Consider the following 18,639-nt stretch of genomic DNA (forward strand, 5'->3'; position numbering starts at 1 on the left):
AACGGTGCCCACAATGCTGGAGTTGCATTGCCTTTGGTTTTGTCGACTCGGTGTCGTTGCTTCCTAAGCTGCGTGGGAGGTAAATTAATTAATTTCAAAATACATTTTTACCAATAACACTATCTTAACAACCAAACGATAGTTTATCCTAATTATTTTTAGAAAATCATTTATTTATTAATACATTTTTTTTCTTCATTTTTCTTGTTTTTTTTTTTTTTTTTTAATATAAATCTTTTTTGCCTTAAATAGAAACTAATCTTAACAACCTAATTTCAAAACAGAGGATATCCTCTTCTTTTTATTTATTTTTATTTATTTTTTATCTTTACTAAATATTTTTCGATATTTTATCAAATTAGAAAAAAAAAATAAATAAATAAATACATGTTATATTTTGTGCTTGTAGTATCTAAAATTTGGAAGGGTAAAAATGGAAAGAAAAAAAAAACATTCAAACAAGTGACTAAGAAAATAAAATTCTTGAAAGTCAATTTTAAAATTCTACAAAAGATCATTCTAAGCAGCCTTTGCTTAATTTTCAACACGTCCTTCTACCTTTCTCTCCCACATTTTTATTGGAAAAAATGGTAAATAGTCCAACAGGTTTAATAAATCAAAACCATCAAGGAAATTAAGTTAGTTTTGTAGCATATTGAGATTATCAGTTGACCTACCAAATGATAGGTTAGATGATTAATCATACTTAATTAATATAATTAACTCATTTTTAAAAATTAGTCATTGCAGTTGATTTTAAGTTAACTTTTAGGTCAATTTGCAATATAATAATAATAATAATTTCTATTCCAGAAACGACGCCGTACCCATATGTATTCAAAATTATACTGAGAGGGTTGACAAAAAAAAAAAAAAAAAAAAAAAAAAAAAAATCTAATTTTTTAAACTAAAAATAGCAATAAATTAATGATATTACCAAAATTTGGAAAATTGAATTTAAATCAATCATATATTTATATTTACGTTTAATAATATATAAAAATGAGGCCTCCTTAAACAAGTTAATTATGTAAAATAATATCTTAGATAATTGACAAATAATAATAATAATAAAATCATATTAGGCAAATTCAATTTTCATTAAAGCGTCGTATCTTATTTTCATGGCAAAGGAAAAAAAAAAAAAAAAAAAAACATTTAAATATTATTAATGTTTAATGAATGGGATGTAAATTACCTTTGCGTCCCGATTCATATTTGAATATCGTACGTTTCATTCACGCAAAAAGTCGGTCCCATCTTCTTCCAATGCCTGACCTAACCGATTTCCTTCCAAATGAAAACACGGATTTCAGTCACCAAATTCCGCCATTGATTTCCTTCACTTTCTTCCATATGCCACTGCTCTTCCATGCTCAAAAGCCGTAAGAAAATCGCCATGGCGTTTCGAAGGTGGGCTACCGATGTCGATTGGCGTCTCCTTTTTCTAGTCCTAACTCCTCTCTCTCTCATCGCCTTTTTCTCCGTCTCAACCGTTCCTGCGATTCCTTTTTCCTCTCTCGCCCCGCTTCGATCCTTCATCATCGGCGCCTCGTTTCAACAGCCTCACGAATCGAATCATCGAACTGATGATTCTTCGTTTGGTCTTCCTCCGAGTAAGCCTCCCAGAGGAGCCGTAGAGGCGGAGGAGTCCGCCGAGGCTCGTAAGTGGAGAAAGAAGAAGGCGGAGTTACAGAAATCGAAAATGGCGGTGTGTTTAGTCGGCGGAGCGAGGAGATTCGAGGTAACCGGACCGTCGATTATGGAGAATATTCTGAAGGAGTATCCGAATGCGGATTTGTTTCTACACAGTCCGCTAGACCGGAACTCGTTCAAGTTATCGTACTTGAGAGCAGCGCCGAAACTGGCCGCCGTGAAAATCTTCAAGCCGAAACCGATTCCGGAGACGGAGTCGCAAGTCCGGCTTCTGACGGCGGCGAACTCGCCCAACGGAATCCAGGTTCTTTGGTCTATCGATCTGTAAAACGTTTTGAAATTTTTGGTCAAATTTTAGGTTGAAGCGTTATTCGATTAGGTGGCTGTTAGGAAGAAGATGAGAGGCGGATGTTGTATCTGTAACTAACTTTTTTTTTTTTTTTTTTTTTCTCTCCTTTATTTTTTGCTTGATTTTATAAATCTTAAAACCTTTGCTTCCCTTTGAATTCATTCCTTCTCTTTCTTCGTCAAATCAACCGAAGAATAGAATAAAAAATAGTTGGTCGCTTTTAGTATTTCATAAGAAATTTAGAAATAAAGGAAACTAAGGTCAAACAAAAACGTTTTATTAATAGCACTAATTTCCTGAATTAAATTCAAAACATAACCCCCATATGTAATCACATAATTCCAGTTTTATGTTTAGGAGCTTTACTGAATTTCTTATTATATTTGCATGTTCAATTTCTCATTCAAATTTATATATTTATTAATAATAAAAGCTCATTTTTCCATTTATTTCAAATATATTGCTATAATAGGTTTTTTTATTTTCCATTTTATGTTCATATGAACAAATCATTGGATTAAGAAGTTTAATACCCTCTTAATACATATTTCGATTTGTATGTAACCAATTTATCAAAAATTTATATAAAGTAAACGAATACATGGAGGACGTAATTGTCATGCACTGGATGTGCCCCAGTTTGTGTACTTTTTAAGTGAAAAGTACGATAATGCCCCTACTAAATGTGAATGGATGTGTTTCTTTCGCAGGGGCTTTTGCAGTATTTCAATTTGGTAGAAGGATGCCTGACAATGATCCGGACGTACCAAGAACTCAACAATTTCACCTACGATTGGATTGTTCGGACTCGGGTCGACGGGTTCTGGAACGCTCCGCTCCGACCCGATAACTTCGTCTCCGGACAGTACGTCGTGCCGCCAGGATCCTCGTACGGCGGACTCAACGACCGGCTCGGCGTCGGAGATCTCAACACCTCCACCGTCGCTCTCTCACGCCTCGCTCTAATTCCGAAACTGGACGCCGCCGGACTCCGGCAACTGAACTCGGAAACCGCCTTCAAGGAACAGCTGACCACCGGAGGAGTTCCATTTGTGACGAAACGGTTACCGTTCTGTATAGTGACGGAGCGGCAGTACAATTTTCCGCCGCGGGGATTTGGAGTTCCGGTAGCGGCAATGTCGAGTCCAGGGCCGCTGAGCGGGACAAAATGCAGGCCGTGCAAGGTAATATGTGAGGGTGAGTGCGTGGAAAAGGTGATGGGTTCATTGGACAGAGGATGGAGCTGGACGGATTGGGAAAATGGGAGTATGGGTCTGTGCGATGCCCGTGGAGATTGGGAAATGGGATGGGAAAAGTTATATGAGGATCTGGTTGGGGAAGAAATGGCGGATGCGAGTTGGAGAATACAGAAGATGAAGATGAGTGAGTGTAGTGACGGATTCAGTGAAATGAAAAGACGAAGTGGGATTTGGGAAGCTCCGGCGGCGGAGGTTATTTGTAGGGTCGGGAGCTTGAAAGGTTAGTACAATTAAATTCACAGCTTCATGCTTTATTATTAGGAGAAGATCATACGAAATTTTCTTGCGAATTAGATTAATTTGTTGGTTGGTTGGCTTTTGATTTTTTGCTTTTGGTCTGTAATTAATGTCTTATATTTAGTTATAATTCCCAATTAATTCATAAATTAGTTTCTTTATTGTTCTTCATTTCTGAAGGGCTTTACCCAAACTTCGTTTCAACTCCCTCATAGCTTAGGCTTTTAATTACACACGTGGAACAACATTAATTAAACTAATTCTGTGACTCGCAACCAATCATAAATTAAACCCTTTCTTTTTGCTAAATTATCTACTAAATCTCTTGGGAATACCGATTTAATCCGAAACGAGGCGTTATCGAGTAAAGAAAAGATCCAATAAAAAGACACGAATTACCTTTTGCCATTACTAAATACAAAACGCAATCGGCAGCGACGAACCTGGCAGGCTACCGGAAATGCGACTAGCCGGTGATTCCTATGTCTCCGTTGCCGGAGATGCATGCTTCGTCTTCATTCCGGTCTCAACTGGTCCGTCGGCGCTCTGCGTGTCGATCGCAGGTTTCTTCTACATTCCTCCGACGTAAACACTTTCCGTCAATGGCTACATCGGGGCGGCGGTTCTTTCTCCATCTTCGTTTCCTCTCGCCTCTGCTGCTCGCTCCCCGTCTTTCTGCTCTGATTCAAAATCCTATTGCCCTAAATCGTTGGTTCCCTACTTTTAAATTGAGTTTAATTAGAAGCCACGTGTCAAATAAACGTTCGCGGCAGTTTTTTGAAAAACGCATTTCATCCCACGTGCCACGTCATGAGTTCGTTACCTCTCGTTTCATTTATAACCAATGGGCTGGGCCGATAATTTCATGTTTACACATGGGCCAGGGATTGATAGTTAAGGCCCATTGATGGAACTCTAGAGGTCAGTTTATTTTTCTAATATTTATAGAGAAAGTACAATGATATTATTATTATTATTATCATAAAAGTAATAATGTGATCCATGTTGGTGTGGATTTAAATTTTAAAAAAATGAAAGGCAAAACAAGGTGCCACGTCATAAGACACATTTTAATAATTTAATTAATGTTAATCTGAAATGCATTATGGATGAAAGAATCAACAAATTAATATTAATTTATGGAACTTTTGGAATGATACCCCAAAATTCGTGGAGACAGCTAGACAGAGAAGGAGAGTTAGTTTAAGGGTCTTTTAGCAAAGGCAAAGGGCACTAGAGAGGGGGAATGGATCTAAGCCGCCCTTTCAATATTCATTTTAAGCGGTTACGGCAACCGCCTAATCTTATAATTAGTAGATATTGTTGATTTGGTCCGTTACATATCGTTATCAGTCTTACAATTTTAAAACATGTATACTATGGAGGAATGTTTCATTTTACTCTCAAACCAATGTAGAATTTCACCATCCACACCTTTGGAGCTAGCATACTTACTGACACAGCGTCCGGTGTCTGGTTCTAAACAATTAGTAAGAGCTCAAGTTCATAATAGAAGTCAGTACTTTTTTAGAGTTATTTAATAGAATCAGTACTTTTTTTTTTTTTTTTTTTGGCTTGGGCGGTTAGGATAACAAATTTTCATTTTATTATAATAAACTATTTTTTAATTATTTTCTTTTGCAAAACTATATATATATATATATATATATATTTTATATTGAATACGGTCACGTTTTGGAGGCCACTTCTAGTTATTAGATTCCTTGTGTTGTTTGGTGGGCGATTATGATTGATTGATTTTTAAAAATAAATGTTATTTTATTCTTAGAATTTTTGGTTCTAATTTAGTATAATTTACATGAAAATGACCTTGTTAGAATGGTTAGGATGCATGATTTGGACAAAACATAAATAAAAGTGAATTATTAAGAAGTGGTACAGTCAATTATAATATAATTAAATTTTTAATTTTATTATTCCTTGGTATGGTATGTAAAAGGGAGAGCATACCAAATTAAAGACACAGAGGGGACTCAAATAAATAAATAAACAATATATATATATATATATATATAATTGATTTACATAACCATTACCATTATTTTTGCTACTCAAAGAATTGGCAATTTCCACTGTGTTCATTCATGGCTGAATCTGTTCTTCTTTAATGTTATCATATAGTTGAAATTCATGCCATTCATTTCAATAGTTTTTCAATTTAATGCACACAAAATATTTATTATTTGGTTTAAGTTTTTAGAGATTTAATTAATACAAAGTGTATATGTTGTCTGCTCAATCAATTCTATTTCGTCTAACTTGAATGTCTGTTGTACTTGTTGCGAAATAAGGATGTACGATATTGTGTTAAAAGACAACGTATCTTTCGAATTGGACATGATTCGAACAAATTTGTGTTTTTCGATGAATCTACTCATATAACCGTACAAGTTCATGGCTAAGAGATATTATATATTTGTATTAAGGTGATTAATTTTGTTAATGGAAGTAATTAGTATATTATTCTGGTTTAAAAAATAAATGAGGGCAGCCGTAGATGGGGCCCGCAAAGTAGACCTTCCAGCGTGTCAAGCCACGTGGTGTCCCTCCCAACGAGAACGGTAGAAAACAACCGCCTCCGTGCTGCTACGTGATTGGCCGCCCTATGCCTTCCATCTTCATTTTGAACTTATTCGCGGATCCAGTCCCCTTTCCCCACCCAGAACAAAAGACAAAATACTTTTTTTTTTTCTTGGAGGCTAAAACTTTTTATTCAGGTGGCTTTTATATTTTCGATTTAATAAAACATCACCAATGAAATTAAATTACATCCTAAAGTTTTAGAAGCCGCCGTTATTTAATATGAATAGATTCATTTTTTTTAAATTAAATTAAATAAATTTGTAACCACTAAATTTTAGTAATACAAGCGGTAAGGATTCTAAAATGATTGGTTGGTAAATAAATATGATTCAACGAAAAAAAGACATTTGTCGCATATTTCTAATCAAAATTCAAATAAGAATTTGGAATCAGGATTCAACACCTTATGACCTGACATTCTCCCACACATGACAACATTTCAACATTAGATTGATACGAGTCACTTTAGCATATTTTTTCATTACTTCACATATGTTCTAGAGAACTTTGTATGAAGTCATCGAACATAGAATTGCTTAAAACTAAACGAGCGAAGATGAATAACCTAAAAATATTGGTATAAATTTTAACATCAATTCTTTTAAGTTTTTATCAACCATTATTGTAAAAAAAAAAAAAAAATATATATATATATATATATATATATATATATATAAAATTATAAATTTATTAAATACAAAATTAAAAGTTAAATTTAATAATCAAATAGAATAGATTTGAGTAAAAACATAAAGGTTAATTTAAGTTAATTAACCGCAGAAAAAGAAGAAAAAAAAGTTGAACATTTGATAAATTTTGGTTTCCCTCGTGCACCTCACTCTCTCTCCACTCTCAAATTCCACGCCTTCTCCGCTCCCCTTTATATACTTCAAAAAATCCCTTCCCTTTTTCCTCACCAAAAGTCCTAAATCCTCACTCCGCTCTCATCAAAATCACAGCCATGGTCGGCGTTTTCCGGCGATCCTTCTCTTTTCCAAACAAGTCTCCGCCCAAGCCCGCCCTCTCTCATCACGTCCGTTCCATCAGTCTCCCCTGTAGATCGCACCCCTTGATTTTCCAACTCAAGGATGAGATCGCCAATCTCAAATCCTGGTCGCTCAGTTTGGATTCCCGAACCGCCGCCTGGATATGCGACGGCCTGAACCGCCTCAAAACCGTCCACAACCATCTCGACGACGTTCTCAACCTCCCTCAGACTCAAGAATCTCTCCGCCACCAGCCGCACTGGATCAATAAGCTTCTCGAACATTTCTTAACCTTCGTCGATGTTTACGGAATCTTCCAGACTTTGATTCTCACGCTCAAAGAAGAGCACTCCGCCGCGCAGGTCGCGATGAGGAGAAAGGACGAAGAGAAGATCGCTTTATATGTTAAAGCTAGGAAGAGACTAGCTAGGCAAATGGCGAAACTGGTTTCGACCTTACAGAAGAAAATTAGAACGGCGGAACAAGGCACCACCGCCGCCGATCTTGCCTCCGTGATCGAAGAAGTCGTCGGAGTGACGACGGCGGTTTCTCTCGCGCTACTCAACGGAATCGCAGAATCGTTCTCGACTAGGAAGCCATGGGCGTGGACAGGATTGGATCGCCTTTCAAAGAAATCAGCGGAGGAGGAGAAAGGGATTCGAGAGTTCAGAGAAATCGGATCTGAGAAATTGAGAGAATTAAAGAAGAAAGGAAAAGAAGAAACGGAAAAGGCGATGAAGAAGATGAGAGATTCAGAGGATTGGTTTAGCGACATTGAAACTCGAAGCCAGAAGGTATTCAGGAGTTTGATCAGTGCCAGAGTTTCGCTGCTAAACGCTCTGTCACAGCAACAAGCATCGGAAAAATAAGGGAATTTTTTATACACGAAATTACTATACTAATTAAATATCCACATGATTTTATCGAGGAAAACGAGAGATTGAAAAACAAAAAAGTGGTGAAAAATCAAACAAATCTAATTTAGAAAAAAAAATATACACATAGAATTATACGGTGTGTGTTGTACGGTTGATCTGGTTTTGATGACCATCCCATTATAGGAAGTGATGATTTGATTTGTCTATTTCATTCATTGTTCTTATGAAAATTAGTGGATAATGATCCATACTAATCTTTAAATATTAACTTTATTTCATAAGGAGTTTTCGACACGTCTGCTCCACTCTTGTTGGTCAAGTTGCATGCACAGTGGATTAATTAAATTACAAAATCTTTTTTTTTTTTTTTTTTGGGTATGAATATGGTTCTTGTTTTAGTCATTATCATTCGATCAGCACTTAGAAATATGGGAAAGGTTAGAGGATGATATTATTAGAAAGAGGAACACAGAGATTAATGTAAACTAAAATTGAAGATGAAATTGAAGAAGAAAAGGAGAAAGCTGTGTTCCGTTGCAACGAACATAGTTGTTTTAATGAAGGAATAGAAGGGAAGTTACAACGAATGTTGGTACCATTTTCTCTTACGACAACGCATTTGCAGAAGAATCCAAGAAGACGATGCCTCTGTTAGCCGCTGGGAGTGAACAGAAGAAACAGAAACAGAATGAGCCACCGAGGAGACAACGACGGCAATCACACCACGATGAACCTGCAGAAATTAGCTCCGTTTCTCTACCTTCTTCACAAGCCAACGAGCGCATTTTCTAGAAATTCCATTTCAAACCGCTCTCTCAACATTCCTCCGCCCGCTTCTGGTTTTCATTTCCGACTGAAAATTCGAGTTCCGATTGCAGGTTAGAGTCGAATCGAGTGAGTTATGGGCTGTTGCCTATCTTCCTTACTTCAACTGAAAAAACCTTCTGCCGATGACGATGGCCGTGGCCATGCCCATCCCCATGCCCATGCCAATAATTCTATTCACCAGAACCACCACCATCAGAATGAAGTAGAAGCCGCCCCGCCGACGGGTGATTGCGCGCCCTCGTTCCTTGAGTTTTCCTTCGCCGACCTCAAGGCGGCGACTAACAACTTCAGCTCCGATCATATTGTATCGGAAATCTGCGATAAAGCTTCTAATGTCGTTTACAGGGGGCGTCTCCAGACAGAGAATAACCTAGGGTGTATTGCTGTTAAAAAATTCAGCAAAGCTGCGTGGCCGGACGCCAAACAGTTTGCCGTAAGCACGCTTTGTTCATCTTTCTCAAATTTCTAGGGTTCTGATTTGGTGTCTTAATCCATATTTGCTTATGCTGTTATCGATGAACTCTGATTCAGGCGGAAGCATATGGTGTGGGGAAATTGAGAAACAAAAGACTCGCCAATTTAATCGGGTTTTGCTGCGAGGGCGACGAAAGGCTGCTTGTTGCGGAATACATGCCCAATTGCACCCTTGCAAAGCACTTATTCCACTGTAACTTTCAATCTGTGTTTGTTCTTCTTGTTCTTCAAATCTTCAATGACTAAAATAATGAAATTCTGGCTGTGGATCCTTAGAACTTGGATAATGAATGCAATGTTTTGTTTCTTTCATCGACAGGGGAGAAACAAACCATTGAGTGGGCAATGCGTTTAAGAGTTGCTCTATACATTGCTGAAGCACTAGAATATTGCAGTCAAGCAGCACGTCCATTATACCACGACTTGAATGCAGACAGAGTTCTATTTGACGAGGTGTAGTGTCAATAAACAAACAACCCCCCTTTTTTTATTATGATCATATTGTCTTGCTGTGTTGATTTGTAGAGATTTTGCAGGACGGCGATCCTCGGCTATCGTGTTTCGGGTTGATGAAAAACAGCATGGATGGGAAGAGCTACAGCACTAATCTTGCCTATACACCTCCAGAGTATCTAAAAGATGGTGCTTCAACCTCTTCTGCTTTTTTTTCCTCTTCTATTTATGATATCCATGCCAAAGTTTAAAGGAAACCAACAAGCTTGTGATCATCTACTTTTCCATTGTTTCGGATTGATTCACTGTCATAATTGGGTGCTTATTTCAGGAACTGTAATTCCTGAAAGCGTTATCTATAGCTTTGGGACTATCCTGTTAGATCTTCTTAGTGGAAAGCATGTCCCTCCAAATCAAGTACGTACGCTTTGATCAAAGAATTTGGGGTTCTTGAGATATGTTATGAATGTCAATAGCAACTACTCGGCTTGTATGCAGGCACTTGATATGATAGGAGGTAAACACATTAGTCTGTTGATGGACTCACATTTGGAGGGGAAGTTTTCAACTGAAGAGGCGACTTTAGTGTTTGAGCTTGCTTCACAGTGCTTGCAATATGAGCCAATGGATCGACCAAGTATTAAAGAACTTGTTGCAGCACTCGTCCCCCTCCAAAACAAGTGTGATGTAAGCGCTTCCCTTTTGATCTTGAGGACTTTTGTTGGTGCGTGATTAGATGTTATGAGTTCATGTCTTTGTAGTTTTCATTTACCAACTAGATGCTGATGAACTGTAGATTCTGCAGGCCCTGGTTCATGTTCATTTTGGAGAATTTGCTTGCTTTCTTGCTTGCTCTGTTTTGAGGACCGCAAAATTTTCCAGTTTAGTCAGTATTCTAGCTTCTAAAGTGATAAATTCTTGCTTATAGATTCCATCATATGAAATGCTGGGCATCCCAAAACAAGAGCGAATACCGTTGGTGTCGCAACAGCCTCTATCTCAAATGGGTGATGCTTGTGCTCGAGTGGACCTTACAGCCATTCATCAGCTTTTGCTACTGTCACACTATAAAGACGATGATGGATCCTACGAAGTAAACCAGCTCTATGGCTGACATTTTTCCCACTTCGAATGTTCATAGTTCTTAAATGCTAAAATTTTCCCTCTCCATATGGGTTTATGCAGCTTTCCTTCCAAGAATGGACGCAACAGATAAGAGACATGTTGGAGGCACGCAAGCGAGGCGACATCGCATTTCGAGATAAAGATTTTGAAGGTGCAATAGATGGCTATACTACGGTGAGCTATATATCTCGTGACCATGAAAATACAGAACATTTGGATGATAGTGATTTTTGTGTTGCTCTGTGCTCAAAGATTGACCCTATTGTTCATGGTATTATGTGCATGCAGTTCATTGATGTGGGCAATGTACTTTCTCCAACAGTCTACGCACGTAGAAGTATTTGTCATCTGCTGTGTGATCAGCCAGACTTTGCACTTAGAGATGCAATGCAAGCACAATTGATTCACCCTGAGTGGCACGTTGCATTTTACTTGCAGGCTGTTGCCCTTGTTAAGCTTGGAATGCCAAAGGATGCGGTTGACATGCTGAATGAAGCATGCACATTAGAGAAGAAAAGGCATAGAGGCAGAGCGTATTGAATATTCAACTCTCTCAAGTTCTTAGGTCTATTTTTTTTTTTAAATATCTATAACTCCTTTTCTACTTCCATCTTCTTCTTCTTCTTCTTCTTCTTCTTCTTCTTCTTCTTGTTCTAAGTTGTAACAAAACAGTGGGGATGATATCAGGCAAAACGGCATACCATGGGATCTGTAAGTTATCAATTAAGTAGTATGCAATTTTGTGAAATGATTAGTTGATTCATCTGTGTGTTTAACGTTTATAATACAATGCCGTGTCAATATCTGTATTCTAAGCAACATATAACTCGGCCTTTCCATCGATGAAGAGGCTCATGAACTCTTCCCCGTCCACGGTTTCTTTCTCGATAAGGAGTTGTGCAAGCTTGTGAAGAATGTCAATGTGGGTCGTGATAATCTGCTTAGCTCTTGAATATGCCTTCTCTACCAATTCCCTAACCTCTGCATCCACAACATCTGCAGTTGCCATGGAGTAATCTTTCTGGGATGACATCTGCAAGTTAAATAAAAATATTCATTACAAGTCAGTCCGTCAAAATATGAAGGTAACCTCTGAATTCAGTGACGGTATTAGAGCATACCTGTTGACCTAAGAACGGATTTCCGCCCGGTCCACCAATCGCAATTTGTCCAATCTTTTTACTGAATCCAAACCTCTCAACCATTTGTCTTGCTACTCGAGAAACTTGCATGAAGTCGTTCGATGCACCCGTTGTCACGTTGTCGTCTCCGAATATCACCTCCTCAGCCACTCTGCAATAGCCATTGAATACAAATTGAGTATAAGCTCTAAATAACTCAACACTACAACAATCGGCTACAGATTGAAGTAAAAGAATGATTTGATACTTGTAAAAGTTAGTCATAAAAGACTGATGAGTAATATGCCAGACAATCAAATATTAGGGTCATCACACGGATGGTTTGAATGAATGATATATACCTTCCTCCAAGGGCAACAGCCATCTGATTCTCCAGGTAGCTTCTGCTGTACAATCCAGACTCGAGCCTCTCTTCACTTGGAGCGAAAAAGGTAAGTCCACCAGCTTGGCCTCGAGGAATAATCGATATCTTCGCCACGGGATCATATTCTGGCATCAACGCACCAACAAGAGCATGCCCTGCCTCTGCATTTGGAAAACAAAATGAACTGTTAATAAATTTAAAAAAGCTAGAGAATTGAAGTTCACAGAACAATGATGATCAATATAATATACCATGGTATGCAACTAATTTCTTCTTCTCATCCGAGACAACGGCATTCTTCTTTTCTGGCCCTGCAATTATCCTTTCAAGAGCATCTGATATCTCATCTTTGCTGATTTCCTTAAGATCGCGCCGGGCTGCAAGAATGGCTGCTTCGTTCATCAAGTTTTGCAGATCAGCTCCAGTGAAGCCAGGGGTTCTCCTTGCTATCTTTTCGAAGTCAACATCTTTAGCAAGGGCCTTCCCTCTTGAGTGCACCTGCAACACATCAATTTCACAACAATAGCCTAAGTGACTTATTAGCTCAAACCCAGAAACTATTACAATTTCTTTGAACTTAAACCAAGAAGAGTTTCCAATGCACTGACCTGAAGAATCTTAACCCGCCCGGCAACATCAGGACGGTCGACAGTGACTTGCCTGTCAAACCTACCGGGCCGTAACAGTGCTGAATCAAGAACATCTGGTCTGTTTGTAGCAGCCAACACGATGACACCGGAATTACCAGAAAAGCCATCCATCTCAGTCAAGAGCTGATTGATTGTTTGCTCTCTCTCGTCATTCCCACCTCCAAGACCTGCCCCTCTCTGTCTCCCCACAGCGTCAATCTCATCAATGAACACAATGCAAGGAGCTTTGGACTTGGCCTTGTCAAACAAATCTCGCACTCTCGAAGCACCCACACCAACAAACAGCTCTACAAACTCTGAGGCAGCACACGAGAAGAATGGCACACCAGCCTCACCGGCCACAGCCCGAGCCAGAAGAGTTTTTCCAGTACCGGGCGGTCCAACAAGGAGACAACCTTTTGGGATTTTAGCTCCAAGAGCTGTGTACTTGTCAGGGTTCTTCAAGAAATCAACCACTTCCTGTAATTCAAGCTTAGCTTGATCAGCTCCAGCAACATCAGCAAAAGTCACTCCAGTTTCAGGCACTTCTTGGAACTTGGATTTCGATCTTCCAAAATCCATGGGCCCACCTAGTCCACCGGGACCGCCAGGGCCGCCCTGAGCACGGCGGAAGAGAAAGAACAATCCAGCAAAAGCCAAAATCGGGAACAACAAATTACCAATGAAACTGAACAACCCATTTCCAGTATCGCCTTCAGAAACAGAAATATCAACACCATTCATAGCAAGAATGTCGATAAGATCAGGGTCATTGGGGACAATCACAGAGGCACGACGGCCATCGATGGCAGTGAGCTGAAGCACAGAGCCGTCTTTACTAAACCTAACTCGTTCCACCTTCCCCTTCTTCACCGCATTCAAGAATTCACTGTACCGCCATTGAGTACCTTCGGGAAGGTCCGAAACCGATTGAGATTGAGGTTTCGGAGCAGTAAGAAGAACATTCTGAGAGAAGGGCGAGGAAGTTGAAGTACTGGGACTCACCGCTTGAGCTTCAATCACCGGAGGAGGAGGAGGAGGCGGAGGGCTAGCGTCATCCACCGCCAAAGCTTGTGGCGCAATCGAAGAGAAGATTAGGGCAGCCAAAGTAGCTTGCGATGAAATCGATTTCAAGTGTTCAGAATTGGGCTTCTCGCTAAGAATGCTTCGCGTAACAACAACCTTTCTCTTCGAAATGAAAGACAAATGTGTCGTCGATCTGGTGGTTTTCGGAGTCGGAGGAGAAATTAAGGTACTCGTTCCGAAGAAGGATGAAGATAGAAGCAGATTAGTGGCGGAGGAAGCCATAATTCTTACAAAATCTCAGAGGATTTCTTCAATTCAATCTGCTGAAAAGAGCGTTTATAAGAGAGTAACGGAGAAATTGCATCCACTTTCTTCTTGTTTGATAATGTGAAGGGAAATGGGTCGGGATTTCATCTTCGAATCCGCGCCATAGATTCAAGCAGCGTTAGCGTCTCATCCACGTGTATGCTTCAAAATCCAATTACTTCTTTTTACCAAATATCCCTCGTGGCATCTTACTTCGACCCGAAAGCTGATAAAATGGGCTCCAAACTGGGCCATGATAAGTGAATGGGCTTTTCTTTCGGCCCATCTAATAACCGCCCATATCAGTGAATGGGCTTTTCCTTCGGCCCAGTTATATTCGAATCACAAATATGGATAAAAACTACACTCGGCCTAAAAAAAGAAAAATCCAAAAAACGAACGAACTTTAATATTTCCTGATTTTTGGCAACATTTTTTTTTTTTTGTCGGGATACTGAACGAAATTAAATTATTATTTCAATTTAAAAGGAAACAAGTTAGAACATATTAGTATTATTATTATTGTTTTCAGAAAAAGTTTGGCCCGTCAACGACGGCGGCTCCACAGCTTCTATACAAGCCAACTCCGACTCAATCCCCCACTACCAAAATCAATCTCAAAGCTCAGTTACAAAGTTCCCTTTTCTCCGGCAACCAGATGGCGGAACACGGCGGCGAAATAGATCCTAGGAGCGGGTTCTGCAAATCCACCAAAATCTTCCACAGCAAGCGCCACCCAATCCCTCTCCCCCCGAACCAATCACTCGATGCGACGACCTTCATCTCTTCCCGCCCTCACAACGGCAAAATCGCCCTCATCGACGCCACCACCGGCCAACACATAACCTATTCCCACCTCTGGGAAGCCGTCGATTCCGTCGCCTCTGCTCTCTCCGACATGGGAATCCGAAAAGGCCACGTCGTCCTCCTCCTCTCCCCTAACTCCATTTTCTTCCCCATCATTTGCCTCGCCGTCATGTCCATCGGCGCCATCATCACCACCACAAATCCCCTCAATACTCCCCAAGAAATCGCCAAGCAGATCGCCGATTCAAAACCCATTTTAGCTTTCACAACCCAACAATTACTCCCCAAAATCGCCAGCTCCAAATTGCCAATCGTCCTTATTGACGGCGAAATTCAAACCCCCTCAGTCAAAATCGTGTCCACGTTGAACGAAATGATGAGGAAAAAACCCAGTGAGAGTAGAATCAAAGAACGGGTTGAGCAAAACGACACAGCGACTCTGCTTTATTCGTCTGGAACGACAGGGGCGAGCAAGGGCGTAGTGTCGTCTCATAAAAATTTAATTGCGATGGTTCAAGTGGTCGTGACGAGGTTCAGATTAAGCGAAGGGGAAGGGACTTTTATCTGTACGGTTCCGATGTTTCATATCTATGGACTCGTGGCCTTCGCGACGGGGCTGCTGTCTTCAGGATCCACGATCATCGTCTTGTCCAAATTCGAAATTCATGAGATGTTGTCTGCGATTGAGAAGTACAGGGCAACGTATCTGCCACTTGTGCCCCCGATTCTAGTGGCGCTAGTGAACGCCGCCGAGCAGATAAAGGGCAAGTACGATTTGAGCTCCTTGCACACGGCGTTGTCCGGCGGAGCGCCGCTGGGGAAGGAGGTCATTGAGGGTTTTGTTGAGAAATATCCGAATGTTGCGATTCTTCAGGGGTATGGGTTGACGGAGTCCACCGGAATAGGAGCTTCCACTGATTCTCTGGAGGAGAGCCGCCGGTATGGCACGGCGGGGCTTTTGTCTCCGAGCACTGAGGCAATGATTGTTGACCCGGAAACTGGCGAGGCTCTGCCCGTGAACCGGACCGGAGAGCTTTGGCTCAGAGGACCCACCGTTATGAAAGGTAAGAATTTGGTCAATGGCGACATGTGTCGAGTCAAAGAATATCAGCGTTAATTAATTTCCTTAATTTAAAGAATAATCCTTAAGACAATGATTTTATCTTATATAAATAATTTTTAACAATAACGTGTTTCTTTTTAAAAAATAATTCAGGATCATATGGTATTTTTTTTAAAATTAATCTATTATTTTAACAATAGTGCGATGCATCCTCAAATATATATAATTTATAAATTTAATTCGCAAACCATATATTTTTATTTTTTTTATTAAATATCAACAAATTTATAGTATTTCATTATTTAACCAGTGTATAGTATTTCATTAATTCTACAAATTTTCCCAATTTATTCCTTCAATTTGATAAAATAAATTTTACTAAACAGTTTTATTTATTATTATTATTATTTTTTTTTTTACATTGGTTTTTGTAGGGTATTTTGGTAATGTGGAGGCCACAGCCTCAACGCTCGACTCAAAGGGATGGTTGAGAACGGGCGATCTGTGCTACATCGATCAAGATGGTTTTATTTTTGTGGTTGATAGGCTCAAAGAACTCATCAAATACAAGGGTTATCAGGTAATTTTACATGGATTTTCTTTCTAAAAATCACTACATTTTTAAAAGTAAAACCACCCCATAAAAAATTATTATTTTTAGATAATTTATATATTAATTTAACATAATTTGAGTTTATATGACATTTTTGCCTTAAATTAATCTTTTTTTTCTTTCATTTATATGCTATTTTGTAAAATAAGTTAATTTATATTGATTTGACATTTTTTTAGAAAAATGAAGGGTAAAAAGGTCGATATACCTTTCTCTCACCATGGGAATCTTAAGAAGCTCATGGGCATCATAACTTTATGGATATCTCTAGATAAACGATCAATCAATGAAAAATTATTGAAAATGTATTTATTCGCATCACTTTTTTAATGATTAATTTTATTGATTTTTTGTTTATTTAATATTGACGTTCAGGTGCCTCCAGCCGAATTAGAGGCGTTATTACTCACACATCCTAATATCTCTGATGCAGCTGTGATCCCGTAAGTTCTCAAAATTCTTATTTTTAATAAAAATTGTTTAGATTTTTCTATTAAAAAAAAAGAAAAAAACTTAGTGGTATGAAAACTTTAATAAAAAAAAAGAAATAATTTTAGATCCAAATACACTTTTTATATTGATCACGTGATGAATACCAAAATATCTCAAACCATTAGAATAGATAAAAGCCTCCTTTAACTATTAAATAAATAAAAAAAATTATCCTTCAAAAGGCAGTGGGCCAGCAGGATGCGATATTTTATTATCCCATCCATGGTTTTCATTCGCTGTTTAAAAAGAAGCAAGGAGTGGACAAAATTACATTTCTATCCCTATATTGTATTTTTATTTACTCACCATGTCTTAATCAACAAAACAACACAATTAGGCTTTGAATTTAATATTTTTGATAAATATTTCATTATAAACGATTTATTCCAAGGATTACTAGTGTCTTTATTATATTAAAAGGTTTCACAATATTGTCAATTTAATTTGAAGTATATGATTTTTAATAAGTCTTTTTTTTTTCTTTTATAATTCCAGTTTTCCAGACAAGGAGGTTGGGCAGTATCCAATGGCTTACGTGGTAAGAAAGGGTGGAAGTGACATTTCACATGAAGATGTAATGCAATTCGTGGCAAAACAGGTCAGTATTTGATATCAGTCGGTGTAAAATTTGGAACATAGATTTTATAAATAAATTTCATACTATTTTAACAATATTTGGTCTAAATTAAAAAAATTATAATCTAATTAATTAAGTTTGTTTAATTAGTAGAAATAAATTTTCTATTATTTTAAAAATGGTTAATTATTATTATTATTATTGTTTTATGTCGTCAACTCTATAATCATAAGCTGAGAAGGGGTCCACGTGTGCTTGTACAGGTGGCGCCGTACAAGAGAATCCGGCGGGTGGCTTTTGTGGATTCCATTCCCAAAAATCCGTCCGGTAAGATTTTGAGAAAGGATCTCATAAAGCTTGCAACCTCTAGACTCTGAATCATCTGCCTTGGAAGAATCTGGACCGTTGATGATACCGCGGAGTTGCTTTTAATGGCTCGCATATGCAAGGCAAAGGGTTATAATGCTGATTCGGACGCTGTCGTTTTGATATTCTGTCTGTCGGCTGCATTTACTTTTTTTAATTTTTATTTTTTATTATTCAATAAATCTGGATTTCTAAATTTTACTTCTCTCTTTATCTCATTATTATTCAGTATAGCTAAAACATCTCTTTATCTCATTTAAAATCAAATCTTTTATTTAACATTAGTTAAATAAGAAACATTGATATAATAAATTATATTTGGACAACTGAACTTTTAAAGCTAGTTTATCATAATTTTTTCATTTTATAAAAAATAGATAAAACAAATAAATTTATAGAATCTAA

The 18,639-nt window shown here is 38.3% G+C and overlaps 5 protein-coding genes across 5 annotated transcripts; 4 read left to right on the forward strand and 1 right to left on the reverse strand.

Moving 5' to 3' along the window:
* The first annotated feature begins 1,172 nt into the window (after positions 1-1,172).
* LOC111786385 (uncharacterized) lies at positions 1,173-3,662 on the forward strand. Its single transcript, XM_023666693.2, has 2 exons — positions 1,173-1,960; positions 2,716-3,662. The coding sequence occupies exons 1-2, from the start codon at positions 1,373-1,375 to the stop codon at positions 3,487-3,489; spliced, it is 1,362 nt and encodes a 453-aa protein (XP_023522461.2). The 5' UTR covers positions 1,173-1,372; the 3' UTR covers positions 3,490-3,662.
* Positions 3,663-7,066: 3,404 nt separating this feature from the next.
* LOC111787565 (uncharacterized) lies at positions 7,067-8,278 on the forward strand. Its single transcript, XM_023667575.2, has one exon. It carries the CDS (start codon positions 7,067-7,069, stop codon positions 7,958-7,960), a length of 894 nt encoding a protein of 297 aa, XP_023523343.2. The 3' UTR covers positions 7,961-8,278.
* Positions 8,279-8,347: 69 nt separating this feature from the next.
* On the forward strand, positions 8,348-11,597 carry LOC111786415 (serine/threonine-protein kinase BSK1). The gene is made up of 9 exons (XM_023666695.2): positions 8,348-9,230; positions 9,329-9,464; positions 9,591-9,724; positions 9,808-9,913; positions 10,056-10,141; positions 10,223-10,411; positions 10,653-10,817; positions 10,910-11,023; positions 11,138-11,597. Exons 1-9 carry the CDS (start codon positions 8,871-8,873, stop codon positions 11,387-11,389), a joined length of 1,542 nt encoding a protein of 513 aa, XP_023522463.2. The 5' UTR covers positions 8,348-8,870; the 3' UTR covers positions 11,390-11,597.
* LOC111786398 (ATP-dependent zinc metalloprotease FTSH, chloroplastic) lies at positions 11,588-14,401 on the reverse strand. Its single transcript, XM_023666694.2, has 5 exons — positions 12,964-14,401; positions 12,607-12,853; positions 12,333-12,516; positions 11,971-12,142; positions 11,588-11,882 (listed from the first exon to the last, which is right to left on the reverse strand). Exons 1-5 carry the CDS (start codon positions 14,290-14,292, stop codon positions 11,661-11,663), a joined length of 2,154 nt encoding a protein of 717 aa, XP_023522462.2. The 5' UTR covers positions 14,293-14,401; the 3' UTR covers positions 11,588-11,660.
* A 431-nt stretch (positions 14,402-14,832) lies between these two features.
* LOC111786431 (putative CoA ligase CCL5) lies at positions 14,833-18,435 on the forward strand. The gene is made up of 5 exons (XM_023666697.2): positions 14,833-16,187; positions 16,621-16,766; positions 17,175-17,242; positions 17,787-17,889; positions 18,132-18,435. The coding sequence occupies exons 1-5, from the start codon at positions 14,975-14,977 to the stop codon at positions 18,243-18,245; spliced, it is 1,644 nt and encodes a 547-aa protein (XP_023522465.2). The 5' UTR covers positions 14,833-14,974; the 3' UTR covers positions 18,246-18,435.
* Positions 18,436-18,639: the final 204 nt, after the last annotated feature.

The sequence above is a fragment of the Cucurbita pepo genome, chromosome 2 (assembly GCF_057944985.1).
Source record: "Cucurbita pepo subsp. pepo isolate OVF chromosome 2, ASM5794498v1, whole genome shotgun sequence".
Lineage (NCBI taxonomy): Eukaryota > Viridiplantae > Streptophyta > Magnoliopsida > Cucurbitales > Cucurbitaceae > Cucurbita > Cucurbita pepo.